The following is a 27,727-nucleotide window of genomic DNA, read 5'->3' as shown; positions in this document are numbered from 1 at the left end:
GGGCCTAGTGAGCAGGGTCTCTGTACTTCCACTGTTCACTTCTGAGATCTTATCACTATTTGGCTTCAGAAGTTTTTCAGTTTCTCCACTTTTCTGGTGTACAGGAAGGAGCAGCAGTAACCTGCCTGTTACCCTGAGGAACTTCCTGGTGATTTACATCATGGAGATCTGTCCTACTTGCTTTGTGGTAGTTGTCCAGGGTTAAACATACAAAAAGCATTGTGGGCTAATAAATATTCAGGCCAAAATGACCTTGCAGTAGACTGTAGACAACATTCATTAAGAGTATGTGAGGTGCTGGTGACTGTGTCTGTCCTGATTTCCACTCCTGTGTGGGCATCAGTGGGACAGGAACAGAGCAGGATGATGAGGCTTGAGGTCCCACCTGTGACCTTGGACCATATTTCCTCCTACCAGAGGAATCTGCCAAACTGTTAAGGGCATGAACATTGTTTGCTTTCAGTGATGGATTTGTTACCACATTTGCAAAGCTCCACACAGTTTAGGGAAGTTGTAGTCTCAGTAAAGACTTAAACAGCTGTTTTTGTAATCACTGAGAACTTGGATTCTTGCTTTCAGAAGACACAGAAGAAATTCCAGTCAACTTTTTATGAGTAAGAGTCATGAGCATATAAATTAAGAGAATACATTCTTGGCTTAATACATTCTTTTTGAGAAAACTACTGCATTGAGGCTGTTCCTATTTAAATTCATCTTGCCTGAGATTATCATAGGATTTTTATTAGTGTGCTGAGCCAACCACTTAAATGAGCTGAAGATACATACAAATTTGCAATGGAAAAGTTTCTGAGATTAAGCCTATTAATATGCTGCTTAATGTTTCTTATTCTGCGCATTATCTAAATGTATGTATTTTGTAAATTGGACTTCATAAATTTTAATTTCTTATCAATATTTTTATTAGAGGTGACCAAATATCTTAATAAAGTGTATTTGAGTGCAGACTCATATAACTCCAAATTTTTAAACTACTTTTAAGAACATTTAAAAAGATGACCTGTTTATTCTCTGCATTATAATTAATTATCTGGATGACTATTTAAATTTTCAGGGATCAGATGGAAGGACACGCATTTTTTAGTAAGCCTTAAAGTTTAAGAATCACTGACTACTTTAGTTTGTGTAGGCTTCACAGTAACTCCAGAGTTTCACGGTGAGGGTATGAGCTTGAGAGTACCGTCAAGCATATGCATATGCATGTACATATACAGTAAATTGTTTGTTAGATGTATCCATGGATCCCTCATCCATATTCTTTTTTTTTTTTTTTTTTTTGAGACGGAGTCTCACTTTGTCACCCAGGCGGGAGTACAGTGGCTCGATCTCGGCTTACTGCAAGCTCCGCCTCCTGGGTTCACGCCATTCTCCTGCCTCAGCCTCCCAAGTAGCTGGGACTGCAGGTGCCCGCCACCATGCCTGGCTAATTTTTTGTATTTTTAGTAGAGACAGGGTTTCACCATGTTAGCCAGGATGGTCTTGATCTCCTGAACTTGTGATCCGCCCGCCTCGGCCTCCCAGAGTGCTGGGATTACAGGCATGAGCCACCATGCCTGGCCGTTCCTCATCCATATTCTTTTGGTGTTTATATGTATACTTGCTCTGTGCCTGGAAACAGACTTAAGTATGAAGCCTATATTGAACATTGTCATTATAACTGTAGCTAACTGTAGACCTTGGATGATAATAACTAGGAATCTTCTCTGGCTCTGTTTTTATTGTGTGCAGTTATTCCAGAGACTAGGCAGGTAGTATGAAGTACCTCATATTTTCCCAATTACTACTTTTCTTCCTTTGGTTAAGTATCTGATCTTGAATAAAACAATTTTTTTTTTTTTTTTGAGATGGAGTCTTGCACTTTCGCCCAAGCTGGAGTACAGTGGGGCGATCTTGGCTCACTGCAAGCTTCACCTCTCAGATTCACACCATTCTCCTGCCTCAGCCTCCCGAGTAGCTGGGACTACAGGCGCCTGCCACTACACCCAGCTAATTTTTGTAGTTTTAGTAGAGACAGGGTTTCACCGTATTAGCCAGGATGGTCTCGATCTCCTGACCCCATGATCCGCTCGCCTCCCGAAGTGCTGGGATTGCAGGTGTGGGCCACTGTGCCCAGCTGGGATAAAACTCTTAAAACCTATTCATTATTGATTGTCTGTTGGGTTATTTTACTTGCTTTTCTTCGAAATGGTTTTAAGAGCGCTGGATTTCTTTTCTTGACTTCTCTGTGTAGCCTATGTGTCCCTTCAAAGCAGGGACTGTATGGATCATGTTGGTAGTACCACCACCCAGCCCAGCGCTGGGATACGGAAGCAATGTGATACCTGTGTAGTGACTGACTGATGAGAGGTGACCTGGACATTGTATCAGCTGATGCTTCTTTGTTATTTAACTTGGACTCTCAAGAGACCTCCCCTTCCTTTCTGTTTCAATTGTGGCCACACTAGTTCCTGCCTTGATTTACTGAGCCTGGATTAATTGTCTTCCTTGCCTTAGTCTCTTTGCTTTTAGGTCCATCTTTCACAATCCTTCCAGGCTAGTTATCCATCCACACTCCTTTGAACAAGTCACTTTCCTTCTCAGTCACCTTCACTGACTTTCCCTTGTATGTAAGGTTCTCCATGATCTCACCTCCACCTGCCTTTCTAATTTCTCATACTGACCTTTCCAACCAAATCTGGCTGTTGGTGACAGGTACTTTCATCCTCCCTACAGTTTTAACGTGAGGCCTCAGCTTGGGAGGAGGACTGGGACACAGTAGAGATGTTGTAACTGTTCCCATGGCATGGGAAGCCGGGGCACAGGGTGGAGGCCCTGGGCCATGTGGCACTTATGTCTGTGAGGCATGGGGAGAAGCGAAAACCAAGAAGGGTGGTCAGAGCTGGTGCAGGAACCAAAAGAAGCAGCCACAGAAGTCAGAGGAGGAAAGAACTTCAAGATGAGGAGGATGATCAGCAGTTTTGAGTTCTCAAGCAAGTCCATGAAGACTGAGCAAGTTTCATTGCATTTGATGAGTGATTGATGGCAGCCTAGTGTGTTTCTGAAAGATTTCAATGGGGACAGAAGCCGAATTGCTGACATTCAAGATTACAAAGGATGCAGCAACAAGGGCAGACCACTCCTGTGTGAGACTGGGGTGTGAAAAGTCAGGTACTGTGTTTTATATTTACATTTTCCCCCAACTGGCGGATGCAATGTGCTTTGAAGTCTCAGAGGATAAAGCCAGGTTAGAGGGAGAGATTCAAAATAATGAAATGAGTCACTATGGAGAAGGAGGGAAAGGATGAGGGTACTTCAGGGATCCCATTAACCCTGACAGGAAGGAGAGGAGGGGACAGCAGGAGGAGTGGCTGCATTCAGGTGGCTTCATTTTTTTCTGCCGATTAGGAGAGGAGTTGCACGTGTTAGCAGTGCGCATGGGCCAGCCTGAATTGTTTCTGCAAAGATTACTCTTCCAAAAGTCAGTGTTCTGTGGTCTTAGTCCTGTGTTCACAAGCCTTAGATGATTCACTCTTGAGTCCCTGGGATCAGCCCTGGGCCTTCCAGGATATGCAGAGGTCATGCATGAAGTGTGGCTCAGCCAGCTCTGGCCTTTCTCTCACTCTTGGCCCTCTCAGACTCTCTGTTCGACTTGTCGTTCTCAGAGCACTCCCTACATTGTTTCCTGATTACGTGCCTTTGCTCACTCTGGCTTGTGCTTTTGCTGGGCATCAGCCCTTCCTGCCCCACTTTTCTTTGTGTCTGTTCTATGTCAGTTAACTGTGTATCCCATTTCATAGAGAACTACTGCTTACAGTTGTGGTCATTTTTATTTATTTATTTATTTTTGAAACGGAGTTTCGCTTTTGTTGCCCAAGCTGGAGTGCAATGGCGCGATCTCAGCTCACTGTAACCTCTGCCTCCCGGGTTCAAGTGATTCTCCTGCCTCAGCCTCCCGAGTAGCTGGCATTACAGGTGCCTGCCACCACACCTGGCTAATTTTTGTATTTTTAGTAGAGACAGGGTTTTACCGTGTTGGCCAGGCTGGTCTCAAACTCCTGACCTCAGGTTATCCACCTGCCTCAGCCTTCCAAAGTGCTGGGATTATAGGCGTGAGCCACCACACCTGGCCAGTTGTGGTTATTTTTATTCATGCTCTTATTTCCTTTGCTAAATTGTAAACTGAAAGGATTTTAAAATGCAGGGATAATTTTAAATGTAATAAAATGTAAGAAAACTTTCATGAAGTATCAGAAGACAAGCCTGAGTCAGGAAGACTTGAGTTTGAATCCTGGCCCTGTTTCTTCCTGATGTGGTTTTGGGTGATTGCATCCTGTCTGTTTATTCACTTAATTGATTTACAGAGTGGGGATAATGAAACCTACTTCTTAGAGCTGTTAGGAGAATAAACGAGACAAAGCCTATAAAGCATTTGACCTATGCCTGACTCCGTTGTAGGTGCTTAGTAGACCATGCTGCAGCTGTCAGCAGTGGATTCCTTGCCACCCAGCAGTGTTGGGTTGAACACCTGGATGAATGGTGAGTGGTGGAGGAGTGTGCTCACCTCCCACCCCATGTATGTTGAGGGCAAGGATGGTGTACTTTACTTTGTATTTCTAACATGGATCTATATATATATATAGTAAAGAGGAACAGCATACCTCTTATAACTGGGTCCACTTATGCATGGATTTTCTTACGCCTCTGCTCCCCTGGAGACAGCAAAAGCAACCCCTCTTCTTCCTCATCTGCCTTCAGCCTGAGGATGCCTAGGATGAAGACCTTTATAATGATCCACTTTCACTTAATGAGTAGTAAATCTGTTTTCTCTTCCTTATGATTTTTCTTAATAGCAGTTTCTTTTCAGTAGCTTACTCTGTTGTATGAATATGGTATATACATATATAAAACATATATTAATCTACTGTGTTATAGGTAAGGGTTGCAGTCAACAGTCGGCTGTTAGTTAAGTTTTTGGGGAGTCAGAAGTTACACAGATTTTCAACTCCATGAAGAGGTTGTTTCTCCTAACCCCTGAGTTGTTCAAAGGTCAACTGTATTAACTTGTTTTCTAAAGTGCCCCATACAAATAACTTTTTTCACATTAATTGCATAGAAGGAAGTATCATTTTGTACAGTTTTTTGAAGATTGGGAACTGGTTAGAAATGACGCATAATAAGGTGTTCATAACATTTATAGCAAGCAGTGCAGCTTATAGCATTAGTTTTCCCAATTAAAGCCCCTTTGCATTGTTTTTGCCCACAGAACTCTGGACATATTTAATGATTTATTTTTTTGACCCTTTCCTTTGTGGAACAAATGGGGAGGCCTAGAAGTTTTAGTGCAGCAGTTGTGTGAAGTGTACATATTATATTGTTTACGAAGCCAGAGGGAATGATACCATGGGGTTAATTTTTTTAAAATTAATTTTTAATGCATATGACATTGTTTCTGGGTAGCTGATCCTTTCAGTTTCTTAGTAGGAACACAGATGCTTCCTCATAGAAAACAGGAAAAGAAGCTTGCTCTAGGAGAACTTGACAAACCAATATAAATGTTTCATCAGAGTGCCCTGTTGATCTCCACGGCCAGTCACAGGGGTTTTATCTCTCATTCATCTTTGTGATAAATGAGTACATATTAATTTTTAGTGCTGTAAAATATGTCTTATTTGTTGTAGAGACTAGGGACAAATGACACTTTCAACCAAGATATTGTATGGAGATTTTTTACAGTTGCAGGTGGAATATGGTTTCCTCATTGAGCCAGTTAAAAGTATTTCATGGAATGGCCATGCAGCTGTGGTCTTTGTGAACTGTTTCTTGGTTTGTCAGGTGTGTCCATGTTTATGAATATAAATCTGGATCATTTTATATTTATAGCATACTAGTGGTTCTAATATATGTGTCTCTGAAAAGTAGGGTAAATATGTTAAAGATAGTGGCAAAAAAGGGGGTGGAAAATGAAGTAATTGCCCATGGAAGAAATTTTGGATTGTTAAAGTGAGGATGCAGAGAAGGCAGAGGCGAATTATCAACACTTGCCACTAAGTGATACTAAGCAGCTTCTCGGATGCCTGTCATTTGATGGAAAAAAGGGTTTAAGAGTAAGCGTTCTCAGACTGTAAGAAAGGAAGTTGACAATCTCAAGGGGAAAGAGTGTGGCCAGGTCAGGGCCTCTATCTTATGAAATTAGTTGGGGTATGAGACTAGGAAGGCGGTGATTCTTTAAAGTGTATATATATATATATATATTTTTTTTTTTTTTTTTTAAACGGAGTCTCACTCTGTTGCCCAGGCTGGAGTGCAGTGGCCGGATCTCGGCTCACTGCAAGCTCCACCTCCCGGGTTTACGCCGTTCTCCTGCCTCAGCCTTCTGAGTAGCTACAGGCGCCCGCCACCTCGTCCGGCTAGTTTTTTTGTGTGTGTGTTTTTAGTAGAGACGGGGTTTCACCATGTTAGCCAGGATGGTCTCGATCTCCTGACCTCGTGATCCTCCCGTCTCGGCCTCCCAAAGTGCTGGGATTACAGGTGTGAGCCACTGCGCCCGGCCATATTTTTTTTTTTTAAAGGAGGACTTACACTGTGTTAATTTTCTACTGATGCCATAATAAATTACCACAGAGTTAGTGGTGTAAACAACACACATTTACTATTGTATAGTGCTGTAGGTTGGCGGTCTGATACAGGACTCGGTGGGCAGAAATCAGGCTTTCAGTAGGCTGTGTTTCCTGTTGTGGGCTCTAGGGGAGAATCTATTTTCTTGCCTTTTCCTTGCTTCTAGAAGTTTCTCACATTCCTTGGCTTCAGGCCCTTCCTCCATCTTTAAAGCCAGCAGTGGTAGATGGAGTTCTTCTCACATCTTCTCTCTCTGGCTCTCCTGCCTCCCTTTTTAGAATCCTTGTGATTATGTTGGGTCCACCTGGAAAATCTGGGCTCATCTCTCTACCTTGAAACCAGCAGATTAGCAGCTTTAATTCCATCTGCAGCCTTAATTCCCTTTTGCTATATGAGGTAATGTATTCACAGGTTATGGGGAAATGTTCTAAGTATTGAGTCATCTTGTTTGAATTTTGTTAGGGTACTGAAGTTCAGGGAAACTGTTCTCTCCAGAAGTCATCTGAGGCTTGCTCAGTATAGGGAAGTCTTAGTTTTTGCCGCTTCACAGATGTAATAAATATTGCAGACCTCACTCACAGAGGGTCTAACCTTGGGATTCTTTCTCTCAGCACAGAGAGAAATTGTGTCTATAGGTGAAGCAGGTTCTTATCATCAGGAAGGGAGAAGAGGTGAAGGCGTGATGACCTGACAGGTGTGCGGTGAGGAGCTCAGCAGAAGCAAGAGGAAGAGAAGACACACTGAGGTGGAAAGTAAAAGAGGGTGAGAACAGAGTGGTGGGCATTGTGGCTTGAGAGCCCCAGGCACCAGTGGAAGACACCGAAAGGAGGACTGCTCATACCTGGGGTGGGCTGGGTGCAGTAAAGTCATTCCCTGTACTGTGCCTTGGAAGCTCTGAGGGGTCGTGGCTCAGATACTCTGTCTCTAAGCCTGAGCTTCAGTAGCACATGATGACCTCACAAGGAAGGGGACTTTTATCTCAGCAGCCCACAACCTGGCACAGCAGTTATTAAACTTTTTGGTCACAGGACACCATGTATAGTGTTAAAAAGTATTGAAACTCTCGTACATTGCTGGTATAAAATGGTACAGCCACTGAGGAAAACAGTTTGATAGTTCGTCAAAAAGTTAAACATGAAGTTACCATATGACCCAGCAGTGCCACTCTTAGGTGTATGCCAAAGATAACTGAAAACATGTTTATACAAAAATGTATACACAAATGTACACAGCATTATTCGTGATAGCCAAAAGGTGAAGACAACTCAAATGTCCATCAGTGGATGAATGGATAAACAAAATGTGGTATATCCATACAATGGGATACAGGTTGAGCATCCCTAATCTGAAAATCCAAAATCAGAAATGCTCCAAAATCTAAAACTTTGAGTGCCAACATGATGCTCAAAGGAGACGCTCATTGGAGCATTTCAGATTTTGGATTTTCGTATAAGGGATGGCCAGCTGATAAGCATATAATGCACATGTTCCCAAATCCGAAAAAACCTTTAATCCGGAACATTTCTGGTCCTAAGCATTTCAGATGAGGGATGCTCAGCCTGTATTATTTAGCTGTTAAAAGGAGGGAAGTAGTGATAACCTGGTACAACATGGGTGAACCTTTAAAACATTATGGTAAGTGAAAGAAGCTAGTCATAAAAAGCCACATATATTACGATTTCACTTATGTGAAATGTCCAGAACAGGGAAATCTAATAGAGTCAGGAAGTAGGTTAGTAGTTGCCAGAGATGGGGGGAGAAGAGGATGGGAGTGACTGCTAAAGGGTTTGGGGTTTCTTTTTAGGGTAATGAAAATTTGGAATTATGTAGCAGTGATGATTGTACAACTTTGTGAATGTACTAAAAAACCACTAAATTGTATAGTTAGGCACCACGTAATGATGTTTTGGTCAAGGATTGACTGCATATGCGACGGTGGTCCCATAAGATTATAGTGGAACTGAGAAATTTCTATCGCCAAGTGTCGCCGTAATGTCATAGTATAATTACTTTTTAAAAATATATATATATTTAGTGTAGCCTAAGTGTACAGTGTTTATAAAGTTGACAGTAGTGTATGGTAACGTCCTCGGCCTTCCCATTCACTCACCACTCACTCGCTGACTGACCTAGAGCAACTTCCAGTCCTGCAAGCTCCATGCATGATTGGTACCCTGTGTAGGTGTACCATTTTTAATCTTTTATACCATATGTTTACTGTACCTTTTCTATGTTTAGATACACAAGTACTTAGCATTATTCAGGGCATTAACATGTTGTACAGATTTGTAGCCTATGAACCACAGGCTGTCCCATATAACCAAGTGTGAAGTAGGCTATGACTGTCTAGGTTTGTGTAAGTACACTCTATGACGTTTGCACAGCAACAAAATTACCTAACAATACATTTCTCAGAACATATCCCTGTCATTAAGCAAGCATGACTGTACATATTTAATTGGTGAATTTGATGGTGTGTGAATTACATCTCAATAACAGAAGTTGTAGAGAAGAATTTTTATGTCTGTAGAGAGTTATATTAGAAATTAAAACTTGTAATTAAAACATACTAATTTTTAAAATAACATTATAATGTAACCATTATATGTTAACATACATTTTTATTTAAAAAAATTCTCAAAACAAAAAATTAAGTGGGAAGAGTAGCATTACCTTACATTTCTTTTATATCTTTAATATCTGGTTAGTAGGAAGCAGCAAGAACCTCATATGTGCTTCTGTATCAGTCTTTTGTGCTATGTTGCTTTGTGAAAGTATGTGAAGAAAATTCAGCCTTACACAGATGTGATTGGAAAAGAAAGGAGTATTGTTTTACAGACTTTTGAGATAACAGGGATATTCTTTGACACTACCTCAAAACGTGACAAATGGTAGTTTGTTAAAGGCTAGTTGCACTGTGGAATCTGAAATCATTTATATTAAAGTTTATTGATCTGTCATACTTTAAATGGACCTGTTACCACATGCAAGATTTTGTGTCATCATGCTTTGTCATTTGGAAAAGTATTGGTTCACTGAGTTATGCAGATCTTCCAAATATTGACTCATTTCATTATTCTGTCTAAAATCACATTTGCTAATGTCATCTCTGACCTCCTTAGAAAAGTCTTAATTATTGGGAAGCTTTCAAGCTCATGGTGGTAGATATGAGTTTTCCAGAATTCTGACTTGTGTGTGATGAGAGCCTGTGTCTTTTTGGTTGGCTTTGGTGGGTGTGATCTTGACTGTTTTACAATATAAAAGAAGAAACGATTTTTGGGAGAATTTGTGAGAATAGAGTGCTGGTGCTAAGTTGTCTATATTGGGTGACTTCCTGGAAGAGGTTACCAGAGCCCTCTATGGTTGCTTCTTTGGCTAGGGTGGGGTGTATGTGTGTTGAGAAAAGTTAGGAGGGTTTTTCTATTTGAGCAGGGAGCTAGAAGGACAGTAAAAGGGCAGAGCTAAGTGTTGGACGAGGGAGATGGAGCCCAGGACGTGCCGGGGGAGTTAGAACATGTGGGTCAGGATGGCTTGCAGAGCGCTATTCCACATCCTGCCCCGTTCGATCCTTACCATGATCTTACTAGTTAGGCCCAGAGGGTGTTCTGTTACACTTCTTTAATAGGTAAGGGAAATGAGACTCAGAAATGGCAGTGGCATTGTCTAGAATTGTCTGGTTAGTTAGGAGTGGAATGGGCACCTGTCCTCAGCCTCTGCTTCCTAATGCATACTGGTTTGCAGCTGCACTAGGCTTGCTTTATTGGTGAGAAACTGAGAGGTTTCTCATGGCCAGAGTCAAGGGAGACATTGGTGGAGTTGATGCACCATGCATCTTTGGATGAAGGTCGAAAGGAGTATACAGGATCTTTTACTTTGGGAAATGCTATTGCCACTGTACAGAGGTGGGATGGACCCACACAAAGTGTGGTTCACGTGTCAGCCTGATGAGACCTCACAATACACCCAGAGAGTAAGAAAAGGTTAAGTATTGACATGGTAAAGCTTTTGGGGGAGAGCAGGCAGACTCTCCGGTCCAAAAGTGTCTTGAGAGAGCGGGGAAAGGAGACTGGCTTGGCTTTTGCATGATTAGGGGTTGGGGCTGGTCGAGGGCTTCCTTCCTTGCCCCCCTGGACCTGGATGGTTTGAACTTCCTGCCAGTGCCAAAGGAGGGGGCCCCAGGCTTTCTTATCAGCTTGCCTAGATGGGGGTAGAAGGGGAAGGTGGGGAGTGGTGGGGCCTGAAAACTGTCAGCAGTCAAATGTCAGAAATGGAGCCAGACTCTGTATTACAGGAAATGACATCTTTTCTCAAGGAATCTAGCAAATAGCAATTTGATTCTAAGTTCAAGACTTAGAACCAGCAAAGGGAGACTGAGTGAGCTACTGGCAGAACTTGTTGACTTAGCTGAAGTCTGCATGATCACAGCTCTGCATATCCTGGAACTCCACATTTCCTCCTGGTGAAGAAGTGATGTGTTTCAGCTGATTTAGAATGTTGGCCTATTGGGAACAAAGTGAAGCTTGTGGGAGAAGAAGATAACGTGGTGTAGGAAGGCCCTGAATGCAGGGGTGTTGCTTTCTTTTACCGAGAATTCTCTCTTGCTTGCCATTGCCTTTATTTGCCCCCCACCCCTTCTTTCCTTTTACCCTGAGAGTTGTTGGGAGGAAACTTAGCTCGGCCAGCAGATGATGGAACCATCTGTTGGAGGCTTTGAAATCCCATTTTGCCACACAAGGAGGAGAAGCATAGCCGTCTTCTCCCGGAATTTTAGTACTCATCAGTCCTAGGCTGTCATATGAAGCAGTCCACACAGCACAGTAAAAAAATGCGAACTAGTCAATAGTTTGTATGAGAGGACTACTTTGTGATTCGAACGTTTGTACTTGGAACACTGTCCCAGATATTGCTTAGGTTACACTTGGAAGATGTTTTGGAAGCAAGTAGGACTTGAACTCCAACAGATACTGAGTTAAGGAGGCTGCCAGGCAACTGTCTTAGATCCCCGAGGGCTTGGATCTGGACGTGCTGGTCCCATTTTGGTTTGTATTTTGTAATGAACGCTTGGAATCAGCTCAGCATCCAATAATTGAAGCATTTATGTGTGAAACATCTATTATGCAGTGATCACTTGAGGAGGTGACTGGTGGTCACAGCTTATTTCTCTAATGTTTTTCCCTTTCCCTCCCACTCCTGATTTCCACGTGGGAATCCTCTCCTTCCAGTCTGGAATATATAAGAGAGTTTTAGAGCCCAAAGAGACCTTGGAGGTGATTATTTCTCTTATGTGTTATATTTAAGGAACTTGATAATAACTAACTTCAAACATTTATTTCAAAAAGTTTCAAAACTATACAGAATTAAAGAGAATAGTGTGATGAGTATATATTACCCAAATTTAGTAATTTTAAGATATTGCCGAGGTACAACTATCCATATACAGAGCACTTCACATGCTTTACTTTTATAACCTCCCAATAGCCTCTTGCGGGTAGATACAAATATATTTCCTTTCTTGAAGATGAGAAAACTGACAGGCCCAGAGAGATGAAGAACGTTGCCTGGGGTCTCCCAGTCTGCAGCCACCTCCCTCTCTGCCGCACTGCCTGAAGAAGTTTTAAAGTTTGCCTGACATACAAAGTCAGCTGAGGTCCAGCTAGAAGTGGAACCAAGAGATCTCATTCCTTCACTGTTTCTTTCATTGTGATTTTCTGTGGCTTTTCTCTTTCCGTTACTCTTTTGCAACTGACTTTCTGGGCCTAAAGAGTCTCGGTACCATTTTAACTCTGATAGGCAGACAGCAGCATCCTAAGGTTGGGGTGGTGGGAGTGGTCTGCTCCAGTGCCGGTGATGAGGTGTGCATTGTCTATAGAGGATTTAATAACACTAATAAAAGCATCCAGAAGTATGCCTGTAAAGTCTAAATGTCTAGAATTTTGCCTGTAGTTCTAAACAATGTCGGTGATATTCTTTCCCCGAAAATCTTTTGTCAGTGTTCTAAATAATTGCTTTATTGAGTTTTAATAATATATATGTAAGCTTCAAATGAGTACTTCTGGAGTACTTAGCCTTTAATAGATACTGTAGGCCCAGCGCCATGGCTCATGCCTGTAACACCAGCACTTTGGGAGGCCGAGGCAGGTGGATCACCTGAGGTCAGGAGTTTGAGACCAGCCTGGCCAACATGGTGAAACCCGTCTCTACTAAAAATACAAAAAATTAGCTGGACATGGTGGCATGTGCCTGTAATCGCAGCTACTGGAGCGGGTGGGCTGAGACAGGAGAATTGCTTGAACTCGGGAGGTGGAGGTTGCGGTGAGCCAAGATCGTACCACTGCACTCCAGCCTGGGTGACAGAGTGAGACTCTGTCTCAAAAAAAAAAAATACTGTATGCAGCATGGAAGTTAAATCTGACACTCCTGATTATATAGTTAGCCCTAAACACATGGGGACTCAGCTGCTTGCATTCATTTCCACAGTAACTTCTTAAGACTTTAGAATTGTTCAGAAAGCTTGCTTAGGACAGTCTTATGTATTTAACCCTGTAGTATTACATATATCTGCTTTTAAACAGTAGATTTGAAATAAATGATAGTGTTACTGATGACTATAATTGTCACTCTGTGTGATCACTTGGAGATTTTGTCCAAGAGTCCTTAAAAATTAAAATAGTGAAACAGAATGCAAACTGTGAGGTGTAATATTTTTGCTTGGTAAGTACAAAAATAATATCTGTAAAATTAAAATTTATCACTTATCATTTAAGACAGTTGTATTAAAACTAAAGAACAAATCTAGAAAATAATAGTTAATGATTTTTACATAACTATTACTGAAAATTTTTTTTTTCATAGATGGAGGGTGTGTTAAAAAATGATCCTTCCTAGGTGTCTATAATGTGTTAGATATGCCATTATAGTCAGAAGGCTTTTTCTATGATTCGTTTTTAAGTGAAGAGATTGAGAATCTTTCATATGTGCAACTGGAACCATTAGGATAGGAAGAAAGTTACACAGGACATTATTTGTATTGAAGGATTACTCTGTGCCAGAAGTTGCTGGTGCTTGGTATAGCTTCATCTCACTTTGATATTTGTCAAGCTTCTCAGTCCTGTCTGCAGTGCTGACAGACTGTGTATGCGACAGTGGCAAGAGATACTGCCAGCTCCTTTGCTTGGAGCATGCAAAGGGGACTTGATGCCTTCTCTTGGGAGGGGGCCATGGCACCTTTGCAGTGGTAAGAACTCAGCCGGAGCCCTAGCTTCTCTACTCTTATCTCTAGCATCATGTAGAACAGTGCTTCTCCATTGATTTTGCCCCTAGGGCAGGTTTGGCAAAGTCTGAAGACATTTTAGTTGTCATCACTGGACAGGGGCTGCTATTAGCATCTTGTGGGTAAAGACATGACTCCTGCTAACTGTCCTGTGGTACACAGGACAGCCCCTGTACCCCTCCAGTAAAGAATTACCAACCCCAGTCATCCAGTAGTGCTGAGCTTGAGACACTGACTTAGGGCAAGTTACTTAAACTTGTATGGCCTACTTCCTCATTTCCTCAAAATGGGAAAAATAACAGCAGTACTTTTCTCATAAGGTTGTTGTGAAAACTATGGGAGACAGATTCACAATAGCTTCAGAGACAATAAAATACCTAGGAATCCAACTTACAAGGGATGTAAAGGACCTCTTCAAGGAGAAATGCAAACCACTGCTCAGTGAAATAAAAGAGGACGCAAACAAATGGAAGAACATACCATGCTCATAGATAGAAAGAATCAATATCGTGAAAATGGCCATACTGCCCAAAGTAATTTATAGATTCAATGCCATCCCCATTAAGCTACCAATGACTTTCTTTACAGAATTGGAAAAAACTGCTTTAAAGTTCATATGGAACCAAAAAAGACCCCGCAGTGCCAAGACAATCCTAAGCCAAAAGAACAAAGCTGGAGGCATCACGCTACCTGACTTCAAACTATACTACAAGGCTACAGTAACCAAAACAGAATGGTACTGGTACCAAAACAGAGATTTAGCCCAATGGAACAAAACAGAGCCCTCAGAAATAATACCACACATCTACAGCCATCTGATCTTTGACAAACCTGACAAAAACAAGAAATGGGGAAAGGATTCCTTATTTAATAAATGGTGCTGGCAAAATTGGCTAGCCATAAGTAGAAAGCTGAAACTGAATCCTTTCCTTATTCCTTATACAAAAATTAATTCAAGATGGATTAGAGACTTAAATGTTAGACCTAAAACCATAGAAACCATAGAAAAAAACCTAGGTAATACCATTCAGGACATAGGCATGGGCAAGGACTTCATGTCTAAAACACCAAAAGCAACGGCAACAAAAGCCAAAATTGACAAATGGAATCTAATTAAACTAAAGCAAAAGAAACTACCATCAGAGTGAACAGTCGTCCAACAGAGTGGGAGAAAAGTTTTGCAATCTACTCATCTGACAAAGGGCTAATATCCAGAACCTACAAAGAACTCAAACAAATTTACAAGAAAAAACCAAACAGCCCCATCAAAAAGTGGGCAAAGGATATGAACAGATACTTCTCAAAAGAAGAAATTCATACAGCCAACAGACACATGAAAAAATGCTCATGATCACTCGCCATCAGAGAAATGCAAATCAAAACCACAATGAGATACCATCTCACACCAGTTAGAATGGCAATCATTAAAAAGTCAGGAAACAACAGGTACTGGAGAGGATATGGAGAAATAGGAACACTTTTACACTGTTGGTGGGACTGTAAACTAGTTCAACCATTATGGAAAGCTGTGTGGCAATTCCTCAAGGATCTAGAGCTAGAAATACCATTTGACCCAGCCGTCCCATTACTGGGTTTATACCCAAAGGATTATAAATCATGCTGCTATAAAGACACGTGCACACTTATGTTTATTGCAGCACTATTCACAATAGCAAAGACTTGGAATCAACCCAAATGTCCATCAGTGACAGACTGGATTAAGAAAATGTGGCACATATATACCATAGAATACTATGCAGCCATCAAAAAGGATGAGTTTGTGTCCTTTGTAGGGACATGGATGCAGCTGGAAACCATCATTCTCAGCAAACTATCGCAAGAATGGAAAACCAAACACCGCATGTTCTCACTCATAGGTGGGAACTGAACAATGAGAACACTTGGGCACAGGAAGGGAAACATCACACACCGGGGCCTATTGTGGGGAGGGGGGGAGGGATAGCATTAGGAGATATACCTAATGTAAATGATGAGTTAATGGGTGCAGCACACCAACATGGCACATGTATACATATGTAACAAACCTGCAGGTTGTGCACATGTATCCTAGAACTTAAAGTATAATGAAAAAACAAAGCAAAACAAAACAAAAAAACTATGGGAGACAGTACATTTAAGAGCTCAGTAATTATAATTGTTGTTATTATTGTGATTAACTTAGTGAAAATAAAATCCAAAAGGTAGAAAAATAAAAAAAACTGCTGCTGTGATATACCTAAGATCTGTAGAGAGTCAACGTACTACACTCTTTGTACCCTTAGTACTACACAGTTGACCCTAAACACCTTGGATCTAAGCCACATTAGTCCACTTACATGTGGATTTTTTTCAATTGAACATGGATCAAAAACGCAGTATTTGCAGGATGCAAAACCTGCGTGACCAAGAACTGCCTTTTTCTGTATCTGTGGGTTCTACAGCTCCGACTGTGATACTTGAGCATGCACAGATTTTGGTGTTTGTCCAAATACCAGTTGCTTGCAGATAACCTAGGGGCAACTGTAAATGGGTAACAGTGCTTAGAATAATGACCTTGAATCAATATTCAGTGTATGAAACTTAGTAAAGTGGGAAATTGAACTAGAAACATTTAGAAACATTTTCTTTTTTGATGGTGTTTTGCTCTGTTGCCCAGGCTGGAGTGCAGTGGCATAGTCTCGGCTCACTGCAACCTCCGCCTCCTAGGTTCAAGCAATTCTCCTGCCTTGGCCTCCTGAGTAGCTGGGATTACAGGCGCTCGCCACCATGCTCAGATAATTTTTGTATTTTTAGTGGAGACAGAGTTTCACCATATTGGCCAGGCTGGTCTCAAACTTCTGACCTCAGGTGATCTGCCCGCCTCAGCCTCCCAAAGTGTTGGGATTACAGATGTAAGCCCTCGTGCCTGGCCTGAAACATTTTCAAAACAAGAAAATATTTCTGGCCAAATGTTAGCTTGTCTATTTTCTCAGCTGTTCTGATCGTGTCACCTCATATGCCTCTTAAGCTACCCGACCCCTCCCTTAAAGTTTTTGATAAAGGGATCGGGGAATCCTGTTTTAACATGATAGTCCTAGATGATTTTTAAGATCAAGCTAGATTGGGGACTGTTCTTTTAGGTAGAAAAAAGATTTATCGTCTAATAAAGCAGGTTTCTTTCCTGAAGCACTTTATATGGTAAATGGTAAATTGTATTATGCATTGTGGGGAATGAGAGTAAAAAAAATGTATGTATCAAGTAATATTTCCTAAACTTAACTATGGAATGTTTTGTTAAACACATTTTCTGATGATGTTTCACAGACAGCACACTGGGAAACAATTGCAACTCCCTCACCATAAATTCTGATTAAAGGAGGGTTTCCTTCCCTTTCACATTTTAGCAGAATAGCTATGTAAACCCAAAAGTATTTGAGACAAATCGCATTCAGTTTAGAAGTTTATTTTGCCAAGATTAAGGACAATGACGGGGATTAAAGAAACATGGCATCACACAAGCAGTTTATAGTCTGTGCTTTTCTCCAAAGATGATTTTGAGGGCATCAGTATTTAAAGGGGAAAAGCAGGCTGAAGGGGAAAGAGGGTGGGGTATTACTGAATCCACATGTTGCAAGAGAAAAGGAGCAGGTAGGGGAATAGTCAGTTATGTATTTCTCTGGAGCTCAGTAAATCAACACTTTACCTAGATAAGGTGAACAATAGAGTAGCAACCTGTGGAGATACTTAACGTTTATTCTGTAGCTATCTACTTGGGAACAAAAGGAAAAGCAGCTTTCAGCATAATATTTTTCCTTTTGACAGTGAGTTGGAGTCCCAAGTTTTTGTTTTCCTTTCACAGCTACTTGGCTTTCGAGTGGCCCTGCAGTGGAGGAGCGGGGTGAGTACACATCATGACTCACATAGGGTGAGTCCATCTGGGTCTGCACACTCATGTGTGGAGATGACACCAGGCCAGTCCTGGGCACAGAGTTTGCCTGTCCTCCTCCCCCAGGGACAGGGTGCCTCTGGGACCCTTTCAGTTTAGGTTTGTGGGAAGAGCTTTCCTCAAAAAGTGCTTATGTGGGCTTCTGAGGCAGCAGGCCTGCCCTCTGAGAATTCTGTTAGCTCCTCAAGTGATGCCTTGGTGGGGTTATCTAATTTCTGCCAAAGGTCCACACCCACGTTTGCCTCAGGAAGTTCCTGCCAGTGCTCGGGTGACTGATGAGTTCCTTTTGGGCACCACTTGTGCTAATGGCAGTCATCTCTAGGAACTCAGATTAATGCACAACGTCAAATCCACAGCCTTTGTTCCCACCATATGGATTGAGTTTATCTGTATTTTATAGTGATTATAGCAGAAAGATAGTAGCAGAGATCCAGGTACATAACAGCTGTTGACGGATTGAGAATTGGTAGTGGCTCATAATCTGGTTACTTGTGTCTTTCATTATTGTAATTTGATACTGTTAAATCTCAAATATAGCAATATGTGAATTCAAATTATCATACTCTTACTGTTTATTCTTTTTAGCCCGGATTTGTGAAAAGTGATTAGCCCAGAGCAGGGAGATGTGAGTGGTCTCCCTCCCTCCCCCTTTGCCAGCAATTGGATTATTTGTACATTGTTTGTATTTCCAACTCCTGTGGTACTCCTGTACTAAATGGGTGACTCAGATAAATGAAGTTAGTTCAGTGATTGTGATCCTCTCATTCTGTGTGACCACTTTAGTTTTTATTTGTGTTTAAAATTAAAAACTAAACCTGAGGTGTAATATCATTTGGTACCTGCAAATTTTAGTTAGTATGTGGAATGCTTTGTCCACAGTTTTCCAAAGTGGTTATGCCAGTGTATACGCTCAGCAGCAAAGGTGAGAATATTCCAGTTGCCCCATATTGTTACCAATACATGGTATTTCTTTAAAACATGTGAAATTGAGTTTCACTGCGATCTTCCTAATATTAGATAATAAAGTTTTAAAACCCAGTTGCACTTTGCAGTGTTTGTCATCAGAACCATACAGTCTTGGGGTGCCTTCCATAAATGAGAACTTTGTGATCTCCTCTTCCATGAATTAGATATTTAGTTATTTTGGTGGAGAGTGGTACCGGCCTTTTGCTCAGTCTCTTAAAAGAGAAAAGGTCAGCATCATCTTGTGGATTTCATTGAGCACAAAAACAGAATTTACCATAAGCATATGTGAGCTCTGAATGTCACTACATATCTGCCCTAGCGTTTCTCATATTTTAAATGTCTTGCTCCTTTGTCTTTGTTTCCCTCACCCCCCTGCCCCCCAGCAATCCGATTGAAATGGGAAACAGAAGGATAGGAAGTGGGTGTGCTTTTGGACCTCTGGATATGCAATTTCATTAGATTTAGCCAAAAATTTGTGTCATTCCTGTAGAAGAGAGCTAGTGACCTGGGGATGCTTAACTTGGGGCCGGCTGGTTGATAAGTCATACATTACATTCTGTGAATTTATCTTTTTTAAATCTTTGTATTCATGTCAGAGTCTGTGGAACTTTTTATATACTTAGCTCCCATTAACCTTGATGCTAGAGAAAAGGCAGGTCTGGAGTAGAAAGGGATTTCCTGGTAAAGCATGGCAGCTTTTCTCGTCCTGCAGGTCTCTCTTAAGAGAGCTGTGCATCCTGATTCTTAGAAGATGACAGGTGAGGAAGGGGCCTCTGATATCCAAAGTTAGACTTGATTGTTCTTTGGTGGTGAATGAGTCTAGGAGAATAAATACTAGGTAGTATTCATGGTTTGGGGCTTTATTGTATATAAGCAGTATCCCATTATGTCAGTTTCCATCATAAAAATATACTTATTGGCTTTTACAATATGAGAATGCAGTTTTCGCTAAACTGATGACTTAAATGGACTTGGAGTCCACTGGTGCTGACTTGTGTGAGCGCATCTTGCAGTGTACAGCCTTCCAATATTGACAGAGTTGAAGGAAACCTGGAGGTTTTCTGGGAACTAATCTTCAAATGAGGCATTTACAGTATATTGTTACTTTTGTAGGATTGATTCTGTGTGGAAAGTGCATTCTTTAGATATGTCAAGATTCCTTCATTGATTTTTAATAATGAAGGTCTTTAGTAAAACCTGTTTTTTGTTTGTTGTTTGGTTTTTATGGAGGGATGGGGGGCGGTGCAATTCTCTGAAAGTGTTGGTAGTGAAAAGCTGACAGCGGCCCAAACTGCAGTGCTGCCTTTGTGCACGTTCACATTCTTCAGTGAACACCAGCGGGCCCTTCAGTGATTTCCTGCTGTTGGGCCAAAACATAGCTAGTACTAAATTTTATGCTCCCCTGAGCTGCCAACATATACTACATTACTGAGAGGAATTCCACTGTCCTTTTATTCTAGAGGTAAATCTATTCTGAACTTTTATGGGAGAGAAATGAGACTGACTTAAAAAATACACAGGAAAAAATCTCCCACTCCTCTTTGATTAACTTATGAACAAAGGAAAACAAAACTTATTATTCATTGCTTTAAAAAAGTTACTGCTAGTGAGATAGTCCTTTTCTTCCTCAGGATGCTGAGTTCCTTCTGCCCTGTAGCTTGCTGAGGGGTTGTGGGAGCTCCCCTAAGAATGTCTGGTGATGAAGGTGGTTCTGAGGCTTGAGGGTTCTGCCCCTTCTGGATTGAAATGCAGAGGAGGCTGCTTCACAGCTGGACAGCAGTGAGCTCTGGGCCACCGTAAGACTGCCTGCTCTGTGTTCTGTGTGGGGCAGATGTGGGAGAAGGATGGTGGGAAGAATGGCTTCCAAACTGTCGACTGATCAGATATGCAAGGGAAGATGCCAGGGGATAATGCCAAGAAGAGGTGGGTAAAGAAAGGAAAGGAATCCACAGAAGGGAGGAGGGGAGTGCAGGTGTGCATGTATTCTGAAAAGTGCTCATACACATACAGTTTGCTTGTTATTTAAAAACTTACTGTGGGAAGTTTTCTAAATGTATTTTATAAGGCAAGTTAAATGTTTGGGTTTTGTATAAATAAATTTAGTAGTTAATGTATAGCATGTAGAATTAAGCATTTTCTTCCTGAGTGAGCTCACTGCCAGGATCCATGTAAGAATATTTAAAGTCACAGATCATTGGTGGATTCTGAACACAGCTGTAGGATTCCATACTGAAGCACAGCTTTCCTGACAATAGCCAAATTAGGTGTGGCCCTTCCCCTCTGGCCTTAGTCCTGCTGAGGCTGTGTTCCTCTGAGTCATCTCAAGTAAGTGAACAAATGCTGCGCCAGTGTCCAGGAGGAAGCAGCCCCTTTGTGTGTTTTCGTGTTCCTTTAGCATTTCAGAATGTGGCCTGACAGATAACTGTGGGGCTATTTTTGACTCATAAAGAGAATTCTAGGGGAGGAGATGCTCTGGCCCCAGGCTGGGGGTGGGCTGTCTTCTGTAGCTTTTCCTGGTATCACATTTAAATGTTGTGCTCCATGGTAGGCTGTATTTGTAGTGTCTCAGTTGACAAAGGCTGAAGCAAAATAGATTGAGAGCAGACATCTCAGAAGGCCCAGATGAACACTCATGTATGTGGCACAGGAGTGCTAGGTGGCACTGCAGTTTCTGTATGAATAGTTATGGCCTTGTATTGGCTAGTAGTTTTTCTCCCACATCACAACTCTGTTGACTGGCGAGTCTATGAAGGATGTTCTGGGAGCAGGCACTGGAAACTTAGTGTCACATAATGGATATATACCTCTTGACATTTGCATTTTTGCACCAAGCTTTAAATTTGATGAGCTTCCTCTCCTTGTTGGATGTGGCTGATGGAAGCGTTGGTAGGAATGAGTATTCTCTTTTGACATATAAATAATTGCATTTTCCAACGGAAAGTCTCTGTGTTCATTTTCTGTTGCTGCCACTGCAAATTACCATACATTTTCTGGCTTAAAACAATACAAATGTGTTATCTTACACTTCTCTAGTTTAGAAGTCTGACCTGGGTATCACTAGGCTAAAATCAAAGGGCTGGCAGCACTGCGGTCCTCTGGAGGCTCTCAGGGAAAATCTGTTTCCTTGCCTTTTCCAGTGTCTAGAGATTGCCTACATTCCTTGACTTACAGCCCCCTCCTCTGTTTCCAAAGCCAGTGGCCTCACATGTCTGGAGTATACTTCTGTCAGCACATCCCTTTATCTTCTGCCTTCTTCTTCCCCTTTTAGGGAGGGAGATTACTTTAGGCTTACCCAGATAATCCCAGGAACATCTCTTTTAAAGTCAGTGGATTAGCAACTTTAATTCCATCTTCAACCTTAATTCCCCTTTGCCATGTAAGGTTGCAGGTTCCAGGGATTAGGAGGTGTACTCTTTGGAGACATTATTCTGCCTGCCATAGGCTTTTTCTGTGTTTGCTTAGAACCCTCATCTGTATCAGGTTATATTAGAAGTTGTCTGTTTATATATATTTTACTGCTGCTGCTACTACTGCTACTACATTTTACAGACTTCTCAAGGTCAGGCACTGTTTGTTTCATATTTGAATCCTGGCATTACCACAGCCCCTGGTGTACATATAATGGTGCTTAGTAAGTGTTTGCTGAGCTAAAGGGAACTCTTTCAACTCCCTGATTTTACGTATGAACAAACTGTGAAGAAACAGAGAACTGTGCTTTTTTTTTTTTTTGAGACGGAGTCTAGCTGTGTCGCCAGGCTGGAGTGCAGTGGCATGATCTCGGCTCGCTGCAACCTCCGCCTTCCGGGTTCAAGTGATTCTTCTGCCTCAGCCTCCCAAGTAGCTGGGATTACAGGCGCCTGCTACCATGCCCAGCTAATTTTTGTATTTTTAGTAGAGACGGGGTTTTACTGTGTTGGCAAGGCTGTGGTCTTGAACCCTGACCTCATGATCCACCCCCCTTGGCCTCCCAAAGTGCTGGGATTACAAGCATGAGCCACCACACCCAGCTGAGAATTGTGACTCTTAAAGTAGTGAGAACTCAAAAACCCTTTTATCTTGACTTCCATAAAACTGTGAAATGCCAGGCTCAATTCTTCATGCGTGGAAGAAAACTTGGGTATGCAATAAGAATGTGTTATTGTTGCCTTCTCTCATAAAGGCATCATCTGATACTGGTCATGAGCATAGAACAAAATGAACAAAGTGAATTATTGCCTGTGTATCTGAAGACTGCTCTCTCCTAAACAGAGTATCACTTAGTCATAAATCAGCTCAGTGTTTACTTAATGGAAAATGAGGAAGATCTCCTACCAAGCATTCATTGGCTTCCTTTTAAGGATTATACTCTCAAAATGTGAGAACTATCAGATTGTTTGTACAAAATATAGCATACAAATTAAATCAGCACGGTAGCATAATTTGAAGACCATGCACTTGTGGCTGAGTATAGATAAATTCTTGTAAATTAATTTTGACCTTGTCTGAATGCCTTGCAATGATTAATTAGTAGGAAGCAAACCTAGGATAGCAAAACACCCCAAAATAGTTGCCCAGGATGCCTGGTGTGCCAGCAGACAGTATTTCCCCCCCAGGATCCAGATGCTGAGGAAACCCATGTTCTTCTGCAAGATTGGCACACATTCAGGTGGTTTTAAAATAGAGCTGTGTATCTGTTGTGTTTGTTTTGGTATTTGAAATTTTGTATATCAAAGCTAGCCCTAAAGAAAACAACAGATTTTCTTAACTTTTTATTTAAATACTGGCTGCTTTGAGGATGTGCTTACAGATTTGGTTTTGGTGTGAACCAATGACTGACAGTTGTCACCTGATAAAAGCGCTCCTTTACCTTTCCCTTACTTCAGTGTCTCGAAACTTTCTGGGCCTTAGAGTTGCAGTCTCATTTCCCTCTGCTTCCCAGCCTATGTGCAGGGCAGGCCTCTTCCTCCCTCAGTCCCAGCTCAGCACACCCGCCGCCAGAGATGCCTTTGTAGCTGGCAGTATGGCATAGGGCGATGGTTTTCAAACTGTTGTTTAGTTTTGGAAGTCATGGAACTCCTGTATTATTATTATTATTTTTAATGACATGTAAATAAGATACATCACGTGAATTAAAGTGGAACCGCTGAGGTTGAAGATGAGTGGGAACCCAGAGCCCTGCTGAGCTGGGGCCTGAGGCCAAGTATACAGGAATCCCTCTGGGAACACAGAATTCAGTTGAAATAGTCTTAAAGTAGAAAGAGCACAGATTCCATCACTTACTAGATGGATGAGGTGTGTGGCTTTGAGCAAGTTACTGTTAGAAATGCTTGTTCCCCAGTGCCACAAAGAAATAGCACTCGAACATAAATTTAATTCTCTCAGCAAGGCAATTTTTACTTTCTGCAGAAAGGGTGCTTGTTGCAGATGGAACAATGGTGAGAGCACACCTGAACAGGGAATGGGCAGGGATTCTTATTCCTGATGCAGGTAGTCCCTGCTGCTGTGTTGTTCCCCTATTGGCTAGAGTTGGACCGCACAGTCTAAGCTAATTCCGATTGGCTATTTTAAAGAGGTCAGGGGTATGAGCCAGAGTGTCAGGGTGAGTAGTTTGGTGGGAAGAACAGTTAGGAACAGGTAATTAAAGGTGACTTAGATCAGAGCAGGTGACCAAGGGTGACTCAGGTCAAAGTGGATGACCGGAATTAGGACGGAGCAGATGACCAGGGGAACAGATGTGAACTACTGATTAGGACTGGTGGAAAAGTTGTTTACTGAAACTAGAAGCAAGTGGGCAATGAGAACCAGGAAGTTAAACTTTAAAATGGAGAATCAAAGAATAAGAGAGCTGAACCTACTGACATACTGATTCTTTGAAGAGAAACTTGGGGTTCACCATATTTAACATTACCCTAGTTTTTAGTTTTCTCATCTTTAACATGGGAATAATAGTACTTGCCTTACTGGATGGTGGCAAAGATAGATGAGCTCGTGCTTGGGAGGAGCCTGGGATCAGGCAGGTTCTCAGTCAGTGGTAGCCATAACTGTCGCTTTGTGATTCTTCTCTCTGCCCCTCCTCCGTCTTCCTGTTGTCCCCCTTCTACTTCCACCCCTGCTACCAGTCCTCCTCTTGTTCCCTCTTCCTTCTGTTTTTATCTGCCAGCCTTCATGGCCTGACTAGTGCTGGCCTCACTTCTCCCATGACTGTCTCGTTGCCTGTTCCTAGTCACAGGAACCGCAGCCTTCTCTAAATTCCTATAACACTTATTATTTATTCCATTAAAATGTTTTCAAAATAACATTTTATGTCATTATAAAAGGAACATATGTTTGTAAAAGAAATATATGTTTATTGCAGAAGATTTAGAAGATATGTAACTACAGGATCTTTCAAGATAGGAACTCTTTTTATATTTTTTTCCTGCTGCATAAATATAGTGGGAATCATCCATTTCATACTTAATAGATTAAAAACTATTAGTTTTAAGTCTGTGGTGTTGTATTACCTCATTTGAAAGAGATTTTGATTTTTATGGCAAAGGAGGAAAGAATGTCCTCCATGAAGTTGAGAACGTAAAGACCAGAGGAAGGCACTGCTCTGGGTGTTGTGAAGGATGTAGAGGGACCCAGACCAGGTTTTCTGTCCTTCAGGAGCTCATAGTTCAAATAGGACTAAATGCTATTAAAAAAATAATCTAGTTACTGGTACAGAGAGAATGTCCCGTGGACTCATTGAGGATGAGGAGGTCCAGTCCTGCTGGGGTATCTGAGAAAGCTTCGGAGGCATTGGAATTAGAACCAGATCTTGAAGGGAGTAAGGATTTTGACAGATGGCCAGATGGCACTGAGAACATTCTAGTGGTGGGGAAGTGAAGTGCGAGATGTGGTTAGGTGACCCCAATGGCTGAAACAGAGGAGAGGGTTGGCTGGGGAGCTGGGCCTCCAATGCCAGGCCAGTCCTCAGAGCTGTACGGCAACTCTGTCACAGCAGAGTTGGGAGTGGAGAAGTGACATGACCAGGCGACAGGACCAGTGGGAAGGTTTGAGATGGAGCGGCCAGGAGGACTTTAGTTGTGGCCATTACAGAGCCTAGCCTAGATGACAACGACCATCTCCTTGACCAGATGATACTCGGGCTCCTTCCAGTCCTCTTTTTGACCAGCCCTTTTTCTTGGGTCCTGTTTTCAGCCTGCATAGCCTTGCTAAGTCAGTTTAACTACAACCTCCCACTCTTGAGCTCTCCTCCCCTGGCCTGCCTTCAGCAAGAATCCCCCTCCCCTTGCTGTCTCCTGTGAGTTATTTTCCATCCACTGACCCCGCTCACTCTGCGCATTGGTGCTGAGTCCCCAGCTGCCTTGTGTTTTCTGAGTTGAGCTCCGTCTCCTTCTCCTATTAGGATAGTCTTAGCATCTATCACAGTAGTCCTGGGAAAGTCTTCCTCACCATTTTAATAAGCGCCAGAGTAATTTTTTCTTTTACACAGATCTAGTAAAGAGATGCTCTTATAAGTATATGATGAATTGAATTGACTTGTGGAGGAAAGATGAGGCAATCAAATAGCAGTGTTTTCTCAAACTTTGCTGTCCTGGGCTTTTTGTTGTCATTGTCCTGAGTGGTGTCCTGAGTCTTTTATTGACTCAGAAATCGTGGCCTGGTTACTATTTGGGAAGGCATGTTTGTGAACCAGTGCAAATTGGTGGCGTTTAGTACCCCTGCGTTTCCTTTTTAAATTCACCTTCCACTTTCCCTTCCACCCTGTTGTAGGGACACCTGCCTTACTCACAGGTTGCTCCTGGAGACTTTGTGTAAAGGCTGATGTTGACCTGAAGGCTTCCTGCAGCTCGTTTTGCCTCCCTTGTGTTTTTCTTACATCTTTTCCCTTCCCTGGCTTCCAGCCATTCTCTGTGAAGAGGCAGCTCACTAGGTAAGCTGTGGCTTTAGAGCTTGTTTGCATTCAGTAGGTTTCCAGGCCATTTTCTCCAGCCTTTTAGTGCATGGCAAAGGCATCATTGGATGAGTATCATCAGGAGGGAAAGGGCAGATGGCAGTGTGTGGACTGTTAAAGAAAGCAGTGTGTGGGCACAGTGGCACGCACCTCTAGTTCTAGCCACTCCAGAGGATTGTTTGGAGCCAGGAGTTCGAGACCAGCCTAGCAACATAGCGAGACCCTGTCTCTAAGAAAAACAAAAAGGTTTACAAATCTAGGCTTTTAATCTATATAAAAGAAAAAAGAAAATGAAATAACAGCAAAAAAAAAAAAAAAAATGCAGTTTGTCCAGAGACAGGGATGTGACTAGACAGCAGGAGTGGGTTAAGCCTTTCTTTGCCAGTGTTTGGTTCAGTTCACTCTCCAGTGCTTTGTGCAATTCATGTTTCCCCTCCTGTTTCCTGCTGGGAAACAGCCTTCTCCAAAAGGTGTGGAGCTGTGGCTAGAAATGGCCTTATGGCTGTGGTAATCCCCAAGTCTACCTCATAGAGACCATCTGTCTGTTTTCTGATTTCTCCACTCCTAATTTAAAGCTTTAGTTAATTGCCTGCACTTTGAGAAGCCTGGTGGAGATAACTTATAAGCATAGGTTAATAGTGAAAATGCTGAAATACAAGAACTGCCCAAACTGCCTTGATTCAATTAACATGTGCATTTTTCTTTAAAAGAATTTCACGCTGTGAAAAGCCTAGTAATTGTGATTTAAATTGTTTAATAAAAGCGTTCATTTGATTGCAGACTTGAGTAACTCACATTTGTTTAAAAGACTCATGGTATCTCATTGTGGTTTTGATTTGCATTTCTCTGATGGCCAGTGATGATGAGCATTTTTTCATGTGTCTGTTGGCTGTATGGATGTCTTCTTTTGAGAAATGTCTGTTCATATCCTTTCCCCACTTTTGGATGGGGTTGTTTGTTTTTTTCTTGTATATTTGTTTGAGTTCTTTGTAGATTCTGGATATTAGCCCTTTGTCAGATGAGTAGGTTGCAA

General features: G+C 41.9%; 1 protein-coding gene across 4 annotated transcripts in view; it reads left to right on the top strand.

Moving 5' to 3' along the window:
• The window catches only part of CCNY (cyclin Y), a 331,884-nt gene that overhangs the window by 125,579 nt on the left and 178,578 nt on the right, over positions 1–27,727 (top strand). The window contains exon 2 of one of the 4 annotated variants that reach the window (XM_033225995.1): positions 17,721–17,759. The exons of 2 other annotated variants lie outside the window; for them this stretch is intronic. In XM_033225995.1, the coding sequence (XP_033081886.1) occupies positions 17,721–17,759 (39 nt within the window). Of the gene's footprint in view, positions 1–6,830; positions 7,375–17,720; positions 17,760–27,727 lie in introns of those variants that run through there. One more of the 4 variants, XM_033224385.1, reaches the window with a different exon arrangement.

This window comes from Trachypithecus francoisi, unplaced genomic scaffold, assembly GCF_009764315.1.
Source record: "Trachypithecus francoisi isolate TF-2019V2 unplaced genomic scaffold, Tfra_2.0 Contig00025, whole genome shotgun sequence".
NCBI lineage: Eukaryota > Metazoa > Chordata > Mammalia > Primates > Cercopithecidae > Trachypithecus > Trachypithecus francoisi.
Note: the sequence above shows the minus strand (reverse complement) of the source record. Positions and strands in the feature narration are given on the sequence as shown.